The sequence below is a fragment of the Nicotiana tomentosiformis genome, chromosome 12, assembly GCF_000390325.3.
Source record: "Nicotiana tomentosiformis chromosome 12, ASM39032v3, whole genome shotgun sequence".
NCBI lineage: Eukaryota > Viridiplantae > Streptophyta > Magnoliopsida > Solanales > Solanaceae > Nicotiana > Nicotiana tomentosiformis.
The window spans coordinates 49,525,939-49,547,565 of NC_090823.1; the positions used below are offsets into that span (position 1 = coordinate 49,525,939).

Genomic DNA, 21,627 nt, shown 5'->3' on the forward strand with positions numbered 1-21,627 from the left:
GCATTGTATACAAGAGTTGATCAAGAGGTTCACAAAAATAGAATTCAAGCATGTTCCAAAGATATAGAATGAGTTCGCATATGCATTAGCTACCTTGTCTTCCATTATACAACATCTGGACATGAATTTCATTGATCATATCCTAATAGAGATTCGTAAGCAACCAGCTTATTGTGCTCTTGTTGAAGAAAAGTTTGACGGAAAACCATGATTCCACGATATCAAGGAATATTTGGAGAAAGGAGAATACCCAGCAAAATGCCATGCACACTCAGAAATGTACACTTTGAAGATTGGCCAACCATTTCTTTCATAGCGGAGGAATTCTGTATAGAAAGACTTCTGACTTAGGATTGCTGCGATGTGTCGATGCCAAAGAGGCATTTTGATTGCTTGAAGAAATACACGCCGGAACTTGCGAACCTCACATGAACGGGTTCGTTCTGGCCAAGAAAATATTAAGAGAGGGGTATTTCTGGATGACCATGGAGGCAGACTGTATCATATATGTTCAAAAGTGTCACCAATGCCAAATACATGCTGATATGATACGAGTACCACCCAACGAACTCAATTCAACGAGTTCACCCTGGCCTTTCTCTACTTGGGGTATGGAAGTCATCGGACCAATTGAACATGCTGATTCAAATGGACACAGGTTCATTTTGGTGGCTATAGATTACTTCACAAAATGGGTTGAGGCCGCTTCCTATAAGGCTGTGACTAAGAAGGTCGTAGCAGATTTTGTCCGGGATCGTATTGTTTATCGATTTGGAGTACCAGAGTCAATCATTACTGATAATACCACCAATCGCAAAAGTGATATGATGAAAGCTATGTGAGAAACATTCAAGATCAAGCATCGGAACTCTACAGCATACAGGCCACAGATGAATGGACCTATAGAAGCCGCGAACAAGAACATCAAGAAGATATTGAGGAAAATGATGGACAACTACAAGCAATGGCATGAGAAGCTAACATTTGCTTTGCTTGGGTACCACACCATAGTTTGTACGTCAACTGGGGAAACCCCCTATCTACTGGTCTATGGTATTGAAGCTATTATCCCTGCCAAAGTGGAGATTCCTTCCTTAAGGATCATACAAGAGGCCGAGCTCAGTGATGCGAAATGGATACAAAACCAGTATGAACAACTGGCTCTCATTGATGGTAAGAGGATGAACGCAGTGTGTCATGGCCAACTCTACCAGAATAGAATGGCAAGGGCTTTCAACAAAAAGGTTAGATCGAGGCAATTCACACCAGGTCAATTGGTGTTGAAACGGATCTTCCCACATCAGAATGAAGCAAAAGGGAAATTCTCAACCAACTGGCAAGTCCCTTACATAGTTCACCGAGTACTGATAGGAGGAGCGCTTATACTTGCAAATATGGATGGAGAAATATGGCCACAACCTATCAATTCAGACGCAGTCAAGAGATATTACTTTTAAGATTATGTTTGCACTTTCTATTTGATGTAACCTGAACTACGCGTGACCTGATTCTAGTTTAAGAGGGGATAAGTAGGCAGCCCTGTGGGTTTAGTCACATCATAATAAAATCTTCATCCCCTCCCCCCCCATGGTTAGAAACTGGGGCAAGATTTCGTGTTCGTCAAACTTCATACGTCAAGGATCACCAAGAAGTATATCACCAGAAGTATGCATTTAAACTGGGGCAGAATTTTGAGGAGGGTCCTCAAAATTCCGAGTTGAGGAGGTTGCAATGTCTCAAAAGCGTATCACAATTGCCGATTCGACAAAATTATTTGCTTTTACGCATTATCACATATTTTGAACAACTACATTTTTATGATTTGTCACAAATGCATATTTTCAAAAATTTCATTTTGTAATAGCCAAACGTTACCCAGGGTGACTCAAACAAGGCCTCAAGACAAGGAGCAAAGACGAAATGAATAATCGAAGGCACGAACCAACCTTCTCCCTGAAACTCATGATTTGTCTTTGGACGCAGGAACAAGGGACATAACAAACATGTCCGCAAATATATACAACAAGATCACTATCTTCACACCAACAGAAGTCGACAAACACAAATGCGTCAAGATAAAAATTATTTTTCCCTTTCACATTTAATCGTTGCTCTTCCTGTATAGGGCTAAACATGCCCTCATCACTGCATAAGGCTAAGCATTGCCTTTCTTTGCATGAGACTAAGCACTATCTCCATTACATTGCATGAGACTAAGCACTGTCTCCATTCTGCATGAGGCTAAACACTGCCCTCATCACTGCATGAAGCTAAGCACTGCCTTTCCTTGCATGAGACTAAGCACTGTCTGCATTACATTGCATGAGACTAAGCACTGTCTCCATTCATTGTATAAGGATAAACACTACCCTCATCACTCTATAAGGCTAAGCACTGCCTTTCCTTGTATGAGACTAAGCACTGTCTCCATTACATTGCATGAGGCTAAGCATTGCCTCTATCATTGCATAAGGCTAAACGCTACCTTCCCTTGCATGAGGCTAAGCAATGCCTCCATCATTGCATAAGGCTAAGCATTGCCTTTCCTTGCATGAGAGTAAGAACTGTCTCCATTACATTACATGAGGCTAAGCATTGCCTCCATCATTGTATAAGGCTAAACGCTTGTAAGGCCCTATAAAATTTTGCCAAGGGATTCTAGTTTTGTGGTGCCGAGGTCGGGTAATAAGTAAGGATGTAGTAGTTAATCTTCGCGGCGAGCTTGCTCGCCTTAGTACAGACTTTTTGGGTTGAAGAAGGCATTGAGGTGTTGGTTTTGCTGAAGGGCCAGTTATGCGGTTAGATTCACGATCGCAGATCCATTATGCGGCCGCATACCCATCGCACAGTTGAGCAGAAAATGGTTGAATTTTTTAGGGTCGTTTTGCGGCCCATTCTGCGGTCGCATATCCATTTTGCGGTCTGCACATCCATCGCAGATTTTGTATGAAGAATTTTGTTGGGTGATTATGCAGTCCACTCTAGGGTCGCATAAGTGGTCTACGGATCGCAGACCGGTCCTAGACCTATCCAGACCATCCCAATATTTGGGCATCACTTTCGCGGTCTATTTTGCGGACCGCATATCTGATCTGCAATCAATTCTGCGACCGCAAACCTGAGTTCAGAGGGTCCATTTTTTGTATTTTATAACTCGACCCCATTTTAATAAATAGCCTTTGGGGCTTATTTTAGAATGATTGTCTGATGATTTTAGAGAGAGGTAAGAGCATTTCAGAAAGAGAAGGGGAAACTTAGCATTCTAATCACCCATTCTTGCACCAATCTTAAAGAATCAAGGAAACCAATCACTATATTATCATCCATACGGGTAAGTCCTACTCCTAAGTTTTCATGCAAGAGGTTATGAGTTTAAGTATATTGTGGGGGTTATAAATAAGCCATGCATGTGACAATAAGTTATAGTATGTAGGATTAATGAACCATTTTGGTTAGTTTCTTGTTGAAATTGGTTGAGGGAGGAAGGGATTACCATTGTAGAGCTTTATAGTTTATTTTGCATAATAGGTGTTTGACAAAATTCCTAAGAGAGTTACACCATGTGAATCCTTCTAATTATTATCTGACTTTCGCTATCTTCCTATAGACTATTATTGCTAGAAGTGTTGGGACGTTGTAGTTACTTAAGGAAAGCTCAAACAAGGTATGTTGGCTCAACTCCTCTTTTAGTATTGGACCCCCACAATGGCCATGTAAGTCCCGTGTTGCTCATTATAAATTTATTATTCAGCATAACCCTTGTGTCAAAAGATATATGCGTTTAATTTGTATTCCAAACGTTCTTTTATGTTGAGTTACTATTTGAGAAGGCGATTAAGCATGGGCTGTGTGTTAATATGTTATGATTTGAAACGTGATTCTAATGAAAACTAGCATGTCGAATTGTGTAAGAAATCACATGTGTCTAAGACCCTTAATTTGGTTAGTTGCTCAAATGTGCATTTAAAGTCTTGAGTAAAAATTCCTTGTTATTGATAATGCGTGATAATGCTTGAAGGTGAAAGAAGTGAGTTGGACATATAAAGTGTGGCCAATGTGCCAAGAATGGAAGTTATACTTGTGGCCAATGGTGCTAAGGAAATGAAATGATGTGATAAAGGTTATGAAATAGGCCTTGATTCAACTGTTCCAAACTAACTTCTAAAATATATTTGCCTAAAAGCTTATGTACCCAAGTTATGCCCAAATGTGGCTGTTTTAACTAATGCTATGCTTTGTAAGTATTTCTAATGTGTTTTGAGATCTTATATCTTCATGAGTTGAATTGTGTATTGCCCTTTTTGGGGAAAATTATTTCAAGAACAAATGATGTGTTACACGTTTATGATTTTTAACTTTTGCTTCAATTTCCAATCATTTTACTCCATTTCTCGGAAAGAAACACATTGTGTTTAAAGCCTTCGTTACTAATAAACCTAAAGATGTGATTTCCGTAATATTCTATTTGTTGATAGTTATGATGATGATCCATGGAAGTAAAAGAATGAAAATGTAGAATATAAAATACGGCCAACGTGCCATGAATGAAAAATCAAATGTATGGCCAACAGAGCCAAAAAATAATGATGTTGTGAATGGTTAAAAGTACTAATGAAGGTATTTTTAGTGGGAAAGATAATGAGGTGAATATAACATATGTTTGTACTTTTGTTTCCCTTGTGTGCAAAACAAAATATTTTTGGGAGTATCATTAGCAAACCGAGGAAGGGTGGGTTCTATTCAAAAACCTCGTCCAAGAACTTGTATAGAGAAGGATTTGCCGCCGCGCAACAGTTCTTCCATACCAACTTAGCTTCCCGGCGCTGCTATTGGCATAACAACCGGTACAGGTCATAAGGCCTATACCCGAAACTACACGTGCCAGTATAGTGGTGGATTTGTGATTATTCCCCTTGTTTGGGATGAGATTCAGATATTTATGTGATTGTGCTTATTCTCCTTAAGTGAAATGAGGTTGTTATTAGCTGTGAATTGGAAAGTCAACCCACACGGAATATGTGGGAAGGCGGCCTAGCCGATCGGGTGGAGATCGAAGGCCATATTGCGCACATGGGGGTAGTACTCTTGGTAACACCTTTCTTTCGCACCACATGTCAAACCACATTGTTCGTGGGGAGATGGCCTAGCCAATCGGGTGTGATCGGACTCCGTGCTAAAAACACGGTGGTATATCAGTGCTAATGATCTCCCAACCAAAAATATATATATTGTTTTCATATTTTGAAAGTTTTTATGTTTTAACTGGGCATTTGGATATTGTTAATTGTGACGTGTGGTTTCTATGGTTTTTCCTTTCTTATATCAGTATTCTATTTTGAAAGAGGACATTTAGCTTTACATATTAGTACTATTCCATATGTACTAACGTCCATTTTGTCGGGGGCGCTGCATCTTCAATGGATGCAGGTGCATTCGTCAGCGAGCAGTTTTGATCCTCGTTAGCAGTTACTCTCTATTCAGCAAATTTTTGTGAGCCCTACTCTGTTCTGAGCTTCATGTCATTTGACGTTGTACTTTATGTTTTGAGGTATAGCCGGGGCCTTGTCGCCGGCACTTCCATTCTTCTCTTCCGTTATACTTAGAGGCTCTATAGACAGGTTGTGGGTGGTATTTGATGTTGGGAATTAAACTAGTAAATGTTGGTATTTGGGTAAACATGTTTTCATCAAATCTATAAACGTGTAATATTTTGGAAATCATAAATAAATATCCTTTAGTAATGGAAAAAGATTGTGGAACACTTGACTCTTCTCGTGTCTATCACTTGCACCGATTCTTATATTGTTAATGGGCAAGGTTGGGTAGAAGGTATCTAGTAGGCTTGCTTAACCGGGGTATTTCGGTTGAGCACCGGTCGCGCTCCCCGAGGTCAGGCCGTGACAATGCTGCCTCCTCTTGTATGAGACTAAGCACTGTCTCCATTACAATATACAAGGCTAAGCATTGCCTCCATAATTGCATAAGGCTAAACAATGACTTCCTCTACATAGGGCTAAACACTGCCCTCATCACACACAAGGCTAAGCGCTACCTTGTCTCGTTCTCGCATGCCACTAAGCATCAGCTATTCCCTCTATCAAATGATCGATATTTCTGCATCTTTGCATTTCATGGGCTGAAACATCGCCACATTGTCTGAAGGCGTCATAATCTGAGGGCATCATCCTCATAGCCTGAAGACATCATACCATGGCTGGAGGATCTATCGAAATTGCATATTATTATTCAAAGGTGTCATAGTCCAGAGGCATCATCCTCATGGCCCGAGGACACCATTTCATAGCCTGCGAATCCCTTATCATACGCTTCATGGCCCAGGACGTCATGGTCTAAGGACATCATCCTCATCATCCAAAGACAACTCTCATGGTCCGAAGGGAATTTGCATCGTTTTTAAATTTTTTAAATAATCCATATATATTCGCGCACATCGTGTTTTAAGTTTTGCATGTAACTCGGGAGGTAACCATTCTACAAACAGGAGCAATTCTCGCAATGGTTTCCGTTCACGACGTTCACATCCTTCGATCATCTCAAACGTAACGGATGATCAACAATCGATTATCCTTTATCCTGTAACTGCTCAAATACTTGCCTTAAACATCCATGATGTTCAAACTCGCATTCATGGCTCCGCCCAAAATTATCCGTTACTCATGACACCATCCTATACAAAAGATCTTTTCTTGAAATGCATAACCTTTTATTTCATAATAACTCCATCAGTTTCATCCGCCGTTGGATCCAGAACTACACGTGGCCTAATACCCGTAACACCAGAGATATGTAGGCAACTCAAGAACCAGGGTTTGGCCCCCATTGTTTGAAAAAACACATCATCCCCGCTCATTTCAGACAAAATTGATCATTATTTTCTTACCCGACAACTCTTCCATCATTCTCGGGTAAAGAGAAGCAGCTGTTGATACCCAATTTTGCCCTCATATTTTTATAAATATCATATATACATTCAAAATATCATTTCTGCATCATCACCAATTTACAGGAGTCATATAATGTTACACCCCATATTTTCATACATAAGAGTACGTCATAAGACAATTGATGTAAGCTCAGAAATGAGATTATCTTTGAAAGTACATAAAGTAATTTAATAATGTTACTTTGAAGGTTACAAATATTAAATATCATGGATAACAAGTACCAAGAGGGTTGGAAGGATTAGAAGCTAAATGAATCGAAGAAAATAAGTTTAGAAAGTCAATAAGTTTGGAATATTATAACAGAAACTTTGAGGTGAGACTAGGCTTCTTAACATGATAATGAGGTTATGTTATGAGTTATTTTAGTCGTATGATAGTCGTGTGTTTTGTTTTGAAGTCAAGCGAGTTGTGGAACAAAAGTTGGCAAAGGTCATCACAAGTTACATTCATAAATGTGTTGAAACTTAGGTCACATATCGTTGAGCTTTTATCCCAATGTACTTTGAATTATGGGGTGATCCACCTATTGAATTGAATATCTATGAGTCTAGTTTATGACTCATTAAACCATTCATCAATATGACATCGGTGTAGAGAGATATTTTCGTCTTCTCGAGACAACGCGGACCCACTTGGCGGTGGCCGACCTTCACTTGTTTTTATCTCATTTTTGGGATGATCTTTGCCCATTTTTAGTCCTCATTCCATAATCACACTCTCCAAACCCTCCCAAACCGTTCCCCCAAGTATCCAAGCAAATTTCAAAAAACTACATCATAATCCAACATCAAAGTTAGCCAAAGGTGAAGAATAACCCCTCTATGGTGTTGTGATGTGAATAAGGATGATGGTGAGCTAAGTTAAGCTTAGGGTTCGAATTTTATCTGCTGCCTAAGGTATATTTAACATTTTTTTGATGGTGTTTAAGGTTAATTACATGTTGGTATTGGTGTTGGAGTGAAAGATTACAAGATAGCACTTGAAAAGGGAAGAGATGTTGTTATATATATATGCTGTTATGGCTGGAAAATGGGGAAAATAACTTGATTATGATATGGTTTCTATTTTTGTGCATGTCTATATGTTTATCAAGTGAATTGGTGAAAGAAACATATGAAACTTGATATCGAAAGTGAAGATTAACTTAAATCACTTCTATGGTGTTATATTACCATTGAGGGATGTTGTAAGCTATATGTAACTTGGATTTCAACTTGAAGCTAATGTAGGATGTATGTATATTGTGTTCTTGCATGTGCTTAAGTTTATCTTGATGTTGATTAAGTTAAATGGATGGACTAGATATGAACTAGTGAATAAAGTTGCTAATTGAGGATACTTAGAGTTGTGGATTATTTCCTTTGTTATAAATATATGGTATAAGGCTGTAATCATTGATGATTGACTTCATTATCATGTTAAAGATACTTTTAAGTTAAAGTAAGAAGTCTATAAGGGGTGATATGGGGTATATGGATTCAATCGAAGCTTGCCGCTCGTCGTGAAGTAGTTGTGACTTGTTGTTATTATATGGTGTCATGTTATTGATATTTATATGTTTTTGGATTTCTATGGTTATTTTTGTTGGTATATGTTATTGGAGGAGGCCCTTGTTATAAGGGAGATGCTGTCGAATTTACGTCAACGAGCTAATAGCTTAAGTTATGGACTTAGCCTTTACTCAGTACTGATTTTGAATCTCCTTATGCTATGGTAGATTGGGTTGAGTTGTTTGAAGAGTTGCTTGGAAGGTATTAAGGACTCAACGAGGTTAAGGTATATTAAGGTTATCCCTTCTTTCCTTCTGGCACGATCCATATGATACAACGAAATGAGCAAACACGCAACTTTCACAAATGACCCTATTCTTAGAAGTACTAGGGTTGCCCATCTTCTTGATTCCCCATATGTCCTATTAGCATATTCTCTGTTCATGGGTCTCAGAAAATACGTAAGTTGATAAAGTTTATTTGGGATATCAACCGAAGGCATATTGATCTTATGACATTCTAAGAGATCTTATTGACCTACTTCATTATGCATTGCATTCATTTATACATGTATATTGACCCATGACCAGATGGCGTTATACAAACATATATTATATGTATGTGGGGTATGGGGAAATGTTATGTCATTATATACGCACCACCACCTGCTCAGTTGGCATACATTGATGATTTTGCCCATTTAGGCCGAGATGATACGATGGGATGCCCTCAGAGGCTTGATGATATTATGTATGCATATACCTATGCATGATATGACATTTATACGCATTTGCATGACATTATAAATGTTTAACGATTCACAGAACTATTCAGACTTTTAGGTTGACTCCTTTACTCCACGTTTCTTTCATGTCTTTTATATACTTCTTTTCATGCCATACATACTCAGTACGTTATTTGTGCTGACATCCCTTTTGCTTGGGGACACTGCGTTTCATGCCTGCAAGTCCCAATAGACAGGTTGACAGTCCTCTTAGTAGGCTATCACCTCAGCGGAAGGTGTTGGTGCACTCCACTTGCTCCATAATTGCCTATTTGGTCAGTATGATTTGGACATGTATTGATTGGTATGGCAGGGCCCTATCCCAACCTTTATGACATTTATGTACTCTTAGAGGCTTGTAGACAGATGTCATATATATGGATACTTGTATGGCCTTGTCGGCCTATGTTTTGAGTGTACAAATAATTATGTCGGCCTTAGAGGCCTGTAGGTCACATGTATAAGTTTTTACATTATGTTGAGTCGTCCTATGTCCAGTATTCCCTTATGTTTTATTCTGGTTATCTCATGATAGTCCTTCTGGCCCATTTACCCATGATGGTGTGATAAGAAATATACGTTACATTGGTACTCGGTCGAGCAAGTCACCGGGTGCCCATCGCAGCCCTCTGATTTGGGTCGTGACAAAAGTGGTATCAGAGCAGTTTTGTCCTAGGGAGTCTACAAGTTGTGTCTAGTAGAGTCTTCTTTGTGGGTGTGTTGTGCACCACACTTATAAGCAGGAGGCTATAGGGCATTTAGGACTGTCACTCTTTCTTCTTACTCTAGATAATTTGGTAGAGCTCAGTTGTAAAAATTCAAACTCCTAAATTATATTTTATTCATAATAAAATAATAGTTGTATCCAGAAAGATAGTTGGTAAGAGATTGAATGTGGTTGTGGAAGAGTTGAGTCATAGGAACTCAATTTTGCATCATGCTTATGATGAGTAAATGTGAGGTCTTCAGCAGATCATATGTGTACTAAGATGTGTAAGCTCCTTGATAAGGAGTCCTAAGGCATGAATATCTATCCACACATATGGTGAAAAGCAATAAGAGAATCAGAAGGTAGATACAAGTTTCTACAAGTAAATGAAGCAAGGTAAAGAATGGTACGAGGTACCTAGTTAGTGAAGATTATCAGTATTTACAATTCATGCAGAGAAATATAAGCATTCTGAGCTACTTTCAACAGTAACAGAGATATATACAATTGGCCACACCCATCTCAGTTATGCCCTATGGGAGCTAACAGATATAGTTTAAGAGAAGAATGGGATATCAGGATCCAGCTGGGGTTAGTGTAACCCAAAATGGTGAATGGACTATTATCATTGGCTAACATTTCCGAAGGATAGTGCAAACATAGTAATAGTTCTCCGTGTGAGATACCCACATAGTGCACTCTAGAATAGTACAGTCAGATATGAATACTAGAATGTTCAGAAATTTCAGAAGATAGGCAGTGGAATCCTATAAGAGATAAATATTTACCTTAGTATGAATCACACCCCTAGGAAAAAGAGAATGTTAGGTGACCCGAAGAGCCAGTGAGATGAAGCAAGGGGAGCCAAAAATGAATAATGTTTTGTTGAAGTTTTCAGAATAAAGTGATAGACAGAAATATTAACCCGATAATAAGGAGAGAGTAAATTAAGCATTATGAATAAGATGTGATAAATGGGAGATAACGGTAAATCAAAATATGATAGAATGACAGAGTCTATAGTCAAGTGAAGGAAAAGACAAGAGGTGACAAGCCTTGAGATAATAAAACTGTATAAGCCATAAAGTCATACCCTTATTTCAAGAAATGAGTTGGTTAGACCCCTAGAGTAATAGAAATCAGTATGGGCTAGTGAACAAGATAAATTGAACATGAATTAGGGATTGAAAGATTTGATAATAGCCGGCATCATGAGACTTTCAGAGATAGCATTTCGGCAATAATAGAATGTACAACAAAAGAATAACATTTAAAGTTCATATAGGAAGACGCTTCCCTAAAGCAAGCACTATGAATAGAGTTAAGCTCAAGGGACTAAGTATGCCAGTTACACTAGGTGTCACCCTGGTGCATAAGAAAGTCAGTTATCCTTAGTATGAAAAGGGTTACTACAAGGCGAGTAAGAGTCCGTGAAGATGTGAAAAGACGCCAAAGATGAAGAGGTAACTATGGAATAGTAAAGGAAGAATGCGGTAAAAAGGCGAAAGGAATGATATTGTGTCGATTCAGATCATGTAGATATGTTACGACTCCAAAACATTATGCAATCACGATGCCAGGGAGAGGCACTAAGGGTTTCCGCATAGGATGCTATTGATAAATAAGTGCGAATGAGTACTCGATACATAAGGAGCCAGTGCGAGAGGTAAGTTAAGACAAAGGAAATAACCCAAGAGAGATTACACGGAATATAGATATGAGAATGGACTAATGAGTAGTTAGTTGTTGATTCAGGAAGAGTCTAAGTTATGGTGAGACAAGGGGATACAGATAAATCTACAGATCGTGCAAGATAAATGTAGTGAACCAAAATATAGGGAATTCGGTCTCGCAGATATGACGTCGTAATCCTTGAGAAATATTCTAATAGGAGTTGGGGAAGTTAAAGGTACCGTATAAGTGTTACAGAAATAGAAGGGAGTGACCTTAGGGAGACAGTCAAAATTTCAGTTCAGAAGCAACCCTACGAGTACAAGGGTGCGGAGGTAAGTAGCTAAGGATAATTATAGGTGAGTAAGAAAATCAAAAATTCCTTCGGGTGTACGATGTAATAAGCTCGCAGCTTTACAGGAGTCAGAGGGTCTCCCATAAGTGCTACAAAAAAACTAGCTGAGGAAATAAGGAAGAAGGCTTCAACCTAAGTATAGTGAAATAAAGAAGAAATGGTCTTGTAACAACAGTCCCACTTCAACATTGTATGCACTCCATAAGAAAGTGGCACCTATCGTGGCTAATGAACGGGAAAAAAAATCAAAAGTGATATTTGAGATCATATGAGTTACAGAAAATTCCAGTATTTGTGGGCAATAAGATAAGTCAAGTATTCATGCAACAAGTGGCAAAATGACCAGGAAAAGTAATTGTTTGCATTTAAAGACAACCGAGAAGGCACGAAAGGAAATCTATGGCTTTAGCAAGTTAAAGGAAGGTTGCGAGTAGTATGGATAGATATGTGTAGGTCACAAGCTAAAGTATCATAGAGCAACAAGATTTTAGGTATATAGGAGTAAGTATAAGAAAAGGTGAGTAAGAAGGTGACAAGAATAGGTAAGGCCTCGAGATTAAGCCCATCAAAACAAGAGAGCTGACGGTTTCCGTAAGTTATAGAGTATAGCTTGAATTAACTCGGAGGAGTCTAAGACTAGGAGCATTTAGAAGAGATGTAATGCTTCCCTGGTAGTAGAATAAGGGTGTAATTGTAATAGATAAGAGGATGATGTTTAGGCCTTTGATTGAGTAATGATTTAACGGTGCACGGGATTAGAATACTCCCCCCCCCCTATAAGATGAATCATGTTGGGATGCTATGAAATACAGTTATTGAAGTATAGTATTGTCCCAAGGTGGATCAGACAAATCACTTTAAATGTTTCCCGATGTGACATGAGCCCTAGTGATAATGTATTACATAAGAGGTTTCAAGTCATCAGTTGTAGATTATAGATCAACATTAAGGTGAACAAACAATGGATGGATAAAAGTTACAAAGTATGAGATGAGATTAGGCCATCATTCATAAGATGAATAGTAATGAGAAAGCATTAAAGGACTTAGATTTATACATATAGGATAAGCAGTGAGAAGTAACCTAGTTGAGTAGCAGACCTCGGTTATAATAAACTGAAGTAAGAGTTATGATATAGTATGACCAACCTAGATGTAGTAAATCCATAAGAATAGATAATAAAGGTTATGAAACAAGATATAGCAATAGTCATAAGTTTGACAAAGTATCGAGCTAAGAACTTCAGTACACCTATAGATTCCCAGATGTACAGCTTGTCATAGTTCCGTATATTTTCACAAAGTGAGGCCTAGAGATTGACTAAAAGCTTGAGGAAAAAGGAGAGAAAAGTCGCATAGGCGCACATACAAGGTCAGAGTCGTACAGGCTGCATGACAAGAGGTATCAACAATTACAATATTGGAAGAATTCCGATCCCAAGTCGAGGTGTGAGAAAGAGGCCTAAAGGGGGGAATGTCCTGGCCTTTGGATTTATTCACAGAACAGTTGCCTAGATGGCAAGGACAATATTAAAGTATTCATAAGAGTTATATGTTATGAGACTGATAAGCATACCAGTCAACATTCGAGGACGAATGTTCCAAAGGGGGGAATAATGTTACACCCCATATTTTCGTACGTAAGAGTACGTCGTAAGACAATTGATGTAAGCTCAGAAATGTAATCATCTTTAAAAGTACAAAAATTAAGTTAATAATGTTACTTTGAAAGTTACAAATATTAAAGATCATGGATAACAAGTACCAAGAGGGTTGGAAGGCTTAGAAGCTAAACGAATTGAAGAAAATAAGTTTCGTTGAAAGTCGATAAGTTTGGAATGTTATAACATGAACTTTGGGGTAAGACTAGGGTTATTAACATGCTAAGGAGGTTATGTTATGAGTTATATTAGTCTTATGATAGTCGTGTATTATGTTTTGAAGTCAAACAAGTTTTGGAACAAAAGTTGGCAAAGGTTATCACAAGTTACATTCATAAATGTCCTGAAACTTAGGTCAAATGTAGCTGAGCTTTTCTCCCAATTTACTTTGAATTATGGGGTGATACACCTATCATATTGAAGATATATGAGTATAGTTTCTAACTCATTAAACCATTTGTCAATACGATATCAGTGTAGAGTGATATTCACTTTTTTGTGAGACGGCGCAGGAAGCCCCTATGTGACCCACTTGGTCAGTGGCCGACCTTCACTTATTTTTATCTTATTTTTGGGATGAGCTTTGCTCGTTTTTTGTACTCCTTCCATAATCACACTCTAAAAACCCTCCTAAACAGTTCCCCCAAGGCTCGAAGAAAATTTCAAAATAATACACCATAATCCAACATCAAAGTTAGCCAAAGGTAAAGAATAACCCCTCTATGGTGTTGTGATATGAATAAGGATGATGGTGAGCTAAGTTAAGCTTAGGGTTAGAATTTTATCTACTGCCTAAGGTATTTTTAACATTTATTTGATGGTGTTTAAGTTTAATTACATATTGGTTGTGGTGTTGGAGTGAAAGATTACAAGATAGCACTTGAAAGGGGAAGAGATGTTGTTATCTTTTGTTGGGTTGTTTTAAGGCTATATATATATATATATGTTGTTATGGATGGAAAATGGGTAAAATAAATTGATTATGATATGGTTTTTGTTTTTATGCATTTCAATATGTTTATCAAGTGAATTGGTGAAAGAAACATATGAAACTTGAGATTGGAAGTGAAGATTAGCTTAAGTCACTTCTATGGTGTTATATTGCCATTGAGGGCTGTTGTAAGCTAAATGTAACCTGGATTTCAACTTGAATCTACTGTAGGAGGTATTTATATTGTGTTCATGCATTTTCTTAAGGTTATCTTGATTTTTATTAAGTTAAATGGATGGACTAGACATAAACTAGTTAATAAAGTTGCTAATTGAGGATAGTTGGAGTTGTGGATTGTTTCCTTTGTTATAAATATATGGTATAAGGATGTAATCATTGATTAATGACTTCATTATCATGTTAACAAAATTGTTAAGTTAAATTAAGAAGTCTATAAGATGTGATATTCGGTATATTGATTCCAATCAGAGCTTGCCGCTCGTGAATAAGTAGTTGTGACGTGTTGTTGTTATATGGTATCATGTTATTGATATTTATATGTTTCTGGATTTATCTGGTTGTTGTTGTTGCTATATGTCATTGGAGGAAGCCCTTGTTACAGGGGAGTTGCTGTTGATTTTATGTCAACGAGCTAATAGCTTAAGTTACGGACTTAGCCTTTACTCAGCACTGATTTTGAATCTCCTTATGCTATGGTAGATTGAGTTGAGTTGTTTGAAGAGTTTCTTGGAAGGTATTAAGGACTCAACGGGGTTAAGTTATGTTAAGGCTATCCCTTCTTTCCTTCTGGGATGATCCATATGATATAACGAAACGAGCAAACATGCAACTTTCACTAATAACTCTATTCTCGAAAGTACTAGGGTTGTCTATCTTCTTGATTCCCTGTATGTCCTATTATCATATCCTATGTTCATGAGTCTCAGAAAATACGTAAGTTGATAATGTTTATTTGTGATATTAATCAAAGGCATATTGATCTTTTGACATTCTAAGAGATCTTATTGGCTTACTTCATTATGCATTGCATTCATTTATACATGTACATTGACCCATGACCAGATGGAGTTATACACGAGTATATTATATGTATATGGGGTATGGGGAAAGGTTATGGTTATATATGCACCACCACCTGATCAGCTGGCATACGTTGATGATTTCGCTCATTGAGGCCGAGATTTTATGATAAGATGCCCTTATAGGTTTGATGATGTTATGTACGCATATATCTATGCATGATATGATATTTATATGCATTTGCATGACATTATAAATGTTTCATGATTCACAGAGCTATTCAGACTTACAAGTTGAGTCCTTTACTCCATGTTTCTTTTATGTCTTTTATATACTGCTTTGCATACCATACATACTCGGTACTTTATTTAAACTGACGTCCCTTTTGCCTAGGGACGCTGTGTTTCATGCCCACATGTCCCAATAGACAGGTTGACAGTTTTCCTAGTAGGCTATCGGCTCACTGGAAGGTGTTGGTGCACTCCACTTGCTCCGGAGTTGTCTATTTGGTCAGTATTATTTTGCCATGTATTGATTGGTATGGCAGGGCCATGTCCGGGTTTTTATGATGTTTATGTACTCTTAGAGACTTGTAGACAGATGACATGTATATGGAAACTTGTATGGCCTTGTCGGCCTATGTTTTGAGTGTACAAATGATCATATCGGCCTTAGAGGCCCGTAGGTCATATGTATAAGTTTCTACATCATGTTAGGTCATCGTATGTCCAGTATTCTTTTATGTTTTATTCTGGTTATCTCATGACAGCCCTTTTGGCCATTTACCCATGATGGTGTGATAAGAAATATATGTTACATTGGTACTCGATCGAGTAAGGCACTGGGTGCCCGTCGTAGCCCTCCGATTTGGGTCATGACATTTAAGTACTTTTTGTAATTTTTCATAATTGTTAAGGCTTTAAAAATAATTTTCTTGCATTTAATTTGTTCAAATATTTATTAATTACTCCTTCAAATTATTTTGTGATGACTTAATCATCCAAATTTATTGTTTACACCCACATATATGCTTTATAATATTTTACTTCATTTTATATAATTACATTTTGCATTTTGAGCTATTTATACAATTTTATAATAATAGCCTATATTATATACATAATAATATTTATTACATTACTTATGCTAAAATAGCCTTTTTATATTTTTATAATGTTAAGCTATTATTTTAAAGCATTTACTACATAAGTAATATTTTATTATTTATTAATTACTTTTTATAAATTATGTTTAGTAATTTTCGTGTATTTAAATTTTGGATCAATTTTTGAGCTAATTTTAGGACCCAAAACCTTAGCCCAATACCTCTTTAACCCAGTATCAGCAGCCCATTACCATATACCCATCTCCTGACCCGCCCCGTCTCCTTTAAATCCTAGCCGTTAATTTAAGATGATCAACGACCCACAACACCCCCACCATTTTAAATTACCCGTCCCCAAACCCTAGCCCTCACTTATCTCTCCACAGCCGCCCTCACCTGCTCTATTATCCCTCAGAGACCAAACCCTAACCAACCTAAAATACCCCCATTTCTCCTTTCCTCGTACACATTCAGACGCGGATCCTACTTACCTTTTCTACTGTTATCATTCACTTATGGTAACTTTCATTACCTTTATACTTATGGCAAGTTTGATTCTCACATATTTGGCTTCGATTCGATGGTTCTGGGTGCGATTGTGGTTCTATACACTAAGAAAGTGTTAATTTCTTCTTGTTTATGGCACATCTCCGTTGATTCCGTCGTGATTAGGGCTTGTGAACGATTTACCCCGAGTCTGATTCCAATTAGGTTTTGAATTCTGATTTCCCCTTTACTGGTTCTATTATTGATTGCATATGATATTTTCTTTCCTTTTTTTTTGCTTGATTGACTGTTCTCCGTGTTTGTTCGTTCAATTTCTACTACTATATAAATCCTATTCCATGTTCCCTTTCTAAGGGTGAACGATTCATTACTTAACAACTGTTACCACTATTGTTCTCTCAACTCTCATTCTTCTATACTTTCTGCACTCTTGGCTCTTGGCCGGCTGAAAGCCAAGGCCACCGGAACCCTCTTTATTGACCTCCCTAGTGTGAGCACTGCTCAGGTCCCATTTGACGCTCATGTGAACTCTGACGCACAAGGATTTGGGTCTTTTGGTTGTTCTCTTTGATGTTGATATTCGAGTTGTTATTGACACTTAGTTTTCTCTTCTATTTGTTTGTTGAATCCACAGACTGGTAAGTGTCTCGACCTTCTCAATTCTATCCTCTTTGCTTGTTTCCAGTGCTTCGCATACCCATGTTGTTTGAACCAATATGACTCCAATATTGTATTATTATCATTGGCAATTTTACTCGCTTTGTAGCTATTCTGCAATTCTGAGTCTTCGAATGTCATAACATGCCTAGATTTTTAGAACTCCAATATGTTCAGCTTGAATGACTGTGTACCTTTAAGTTTACTTTATTGTTCTGCTGTCTATTGTGAATTTTTCTCATGCCTTGTTCTTTGGTATTGTTTATGCTTCTAGTTGAATCCTAATATATTTATATTTCATGATCATGCATAAGTTGACTAGCTTAAGTTCTGAGTTTGCCTGTTCTATTTAACCTTAAGATAATATGTCTTCCTGGTATCTTTGGGCTTTGAGATCTTTGTGTTATACTCAGCATGATTAGGCTTCTCATCAGTTGCTTGCTTACTTGTTTGTCATGTATAATTGTCAATTCCTGTCTATGACCCTGTCTGACCCCTTATGACTTAGACCCCTAAGTTTTTAAAATCCTTTTATGGTTAATACTCCATTCTGAATTCACTCTGGAAAGCCTGACATGTTCACCTCATATTTGTTTAATATGTTTACCTTGTTAATCCAAAATGGCATGTCTCCTTAACTCTCCTAGTGTTATGATTATCCTTATCATATTGTTACCTACTTAATGATTTGACCTATGTTGCATTTACCATGTCGCAAATTGAATCTATAGACTCTCCTAGTTTCATGTTCTTTGTTTAATCAATACTGTCACTCTTGCTTTCTAAAATGTCAATGTGTTTACGAATCATGCTAAATGTCATACAACCCAGTCTCTATGAAGTGTTGCTTTAGAACTGTTTGGTTGATTTCCATGTGTGGTCCATCAATTTATTTGGTAAATTGGTCAATATTGTAACTATTGGGCTGGATATGAGTCCATGTGTGGCTTTGGGCTGTGAAAATGGGCATACTCTCATGTTTTGGGAAGTGTTTGGATTTGGTCCTGCTATTCGAGTGAAAGAGTCTATTGAAGGCACAGGTAGTGCTGGGTTAGCTCTTCTTGAGTCTGCTCTATTTATTGGGCCTGTAATCATCTTGATTCTGTAATATTTGAGTTTGTTTCTTCTTTTATCTTTGGTCATGTAATAAGTTGTAAACAAAAAATGGGGGAGATTAGCGAAAAGGGGTTGGGGTATTCTGATTCTCGTATGAACGAGTAGAAAACTTGCCTATAAGATTTAACTGTCTTGTTTGATATTCGTTGACGTGTTCCTATTCTGCACACTCATAGAAATCATGCTTATAGAAAATCGCACACACTTCACTCAACCTGTCTAAAGCATGTTTAAGTATTTGCTATATTTGTTTCCAGGTTTACTATTGTGCATACTTAGACAGCATGCCTATAGGATACCATAACACATGTTTTGCTAATGCCCATCAAGATACCATGCCAATAGGACTCCAATTAATCAATCAGTCAATCGCTTCTATTTCTTTTAGTCCACTGCTCATCTAGATATCATGACTATAGGATCTTAATCAACTAATAAATTACTTTTGTTGCAATACTTTATTTTTCACGACCCAAACTGCAGGGCCGCGACGAGCACCCGGTGCCTTACTCAATCGAGTACCAACGTAACATATCTTTCTTATCATACCATCATGGATAAGTGTGCCAAAAGGGCCGTCATGAGATAACCAGAATAAAACATAAGGTAATACTAGACATAGAATGACCCAACATGATATAAAAACTTATACATGTGACATACGGTTCTATAAGGCCGACATGATCATTTGTACACTCAAACCATAGGCCGACAATGCCATACAAGTATCCATATACATGACATCTTTCTACAAGCCTCTAAGAGTACATAAACATCATAAAGGTCGGTACAGGGCCCCGCCATACCAATCAATACATGTCCAAATCACGATGTTATACCCCATGTTTTCATACGTAAGAGTACGCCGTAAGACAATTTATGTAAGCTCAGAAATGAGATCATTTTTTAAAGTACATAAGGTAAGTTAATCATGTTACCTTACCTTGGAGGTTACAAATATTTAAGATCATGGATAACAAGTACCAAGAGGGTTGAAACTTAGAAGCTAAACAAACTGAAGAAAATAAGTTTCGTCGAAAGTCGACAAGTTGGGAATATTATAACATGTACTCTTGGGATAAGAATAGGGTGCTTAACATGATAAGGAGGTTATGTTATGAGTTATTTTAGTCGGATGATAGTCCTGTATTACGTATTGAAGTCAAGAGAGTTGTAGAACAAAAGTTGACAAAGGTCATCACAAGTTACATTCATAAATGTGTTGAAAATTATGTCAAATGTAGCTGCGATTTTCTCCCAATATACTTGGAATTTGTACACCCCGTGCGTCCCAAGGTAACGTATAATGAATATGATATTTTCTAATCATGATTTAAATGAGTGTAAAGTCATAATATGACTATATATGATGTTTGGATATAAAATATAAAGTTTGGGAAAATTGGAAAAAATCGAATTTAAGTTGAGGAAAAACATACTAAGGATTTGCCTTGTAACAAAGTTTTTTGAGAAATATATTTCGTGTATTATAAGAGGTCTTTTTGGGACATATTATATACTAAATTGAAGGTCTTGGAATGTAATTTCCAACACTCTTAACTGTTCATTCATACGACATCCGGATAAAAAGACATGAGCATCTGAAGAAGGACCAATGCTAGGGGGCCAAGCTAGCACCTCTTTGACTTTTCAAAGGTTGATATATATAGGTTTTAAGTTGTCTTTCTCTTCATTTTTCACATAACACGAACAGAGAACCCCAATAAACCTATACTTAATCTCTCTACAAGGGTTTCAAAGAAGATTAACATCCCGGGTACGAAATCAAGAAGCGATAACATTAGAACGATCCCTACAACATAAGTATCATTATACCACCTCTCGTTCTCTTTGTAGTTTGAGTTTTGGAAGGTACTTCATAGTTAAAAAAATACCTACTTTCTATATTTAATCTTTTAAATATCAAGGAAGGTTGACAAATTTATTTTCTAATAGTTAGAACTCACGGGATGATGATCAGAAGCCGTGAGTTCAATTTATTCCACTTTTAGCGGACTATTTTGTAGTCCACTCATGTTGACCTCTTGTGCTGCAGAGTTATGGAGTTTGGAATGATAAAGGACGTGGAGAAACGATTCATGTGGTAGGGTAGTGGGCTGGTTGCAAGTCGTTGCAGTTTTAGGCTACTTGATAACTTGTTGATTAGGTGTGTTATGGTATATTTGGGGATTTTGTTGTATTAAAGGTCCCGAATTGTAGTTAGGTTATTTTCGAGTTGCTGATTGTATTGTGTTGTTGTCTTGCCTATAATAGGCTTGAGGGATCAGTAAAATCAGGGAAAATTCTGCCCGTTTTTTGTTACAGATTAAGTTACTTTCGTTATATAAATGAGAGAGTCAATCGTAACTTGACAATAGCTTCATTGTTGTAGATTAAGGTGCAGTGAGCTGAGTTTAGCATTGTTATTGGACAGATTTCTATAAGGTATGTTAAGGCTATCCCCTTCTTTCCTTTTGGCATGATCCATATGATACAACGAAACAAGCAAACACGCAACTTTCACAATTGGCTCTATTCTTAGAAGTAATAGGGTTGCCTATGTTCTTGATTCCCCATATGTCCTATTATTATATTTTCTATTCATGGGTCTCAGAAAATACATAAGTGATAAAGTT

General features: G+C 37.3%; 1 protein-coding gene across 1 annotated transcript; it reads left to right on the plus strand.

The window, feature by feature from the left end:
• Nucleotides 1–890: 890 nt before the first annotated feature.
• LOC138902605 (uncharacterized) lies at nucleotides 891–1,457 on the plus strand. Its single transcript, XM_070190489.1, has one exon. The coding sequence runs from the start codon at nucleotides 891–893 to the stop codon at nucleotides 1,455–1,457; it is 567 nt and encodes a 188-aa protein (XP_070046590.1).
• Nucleotides 1,458–21,627: the final 20,170 nt, after the last annotated feature.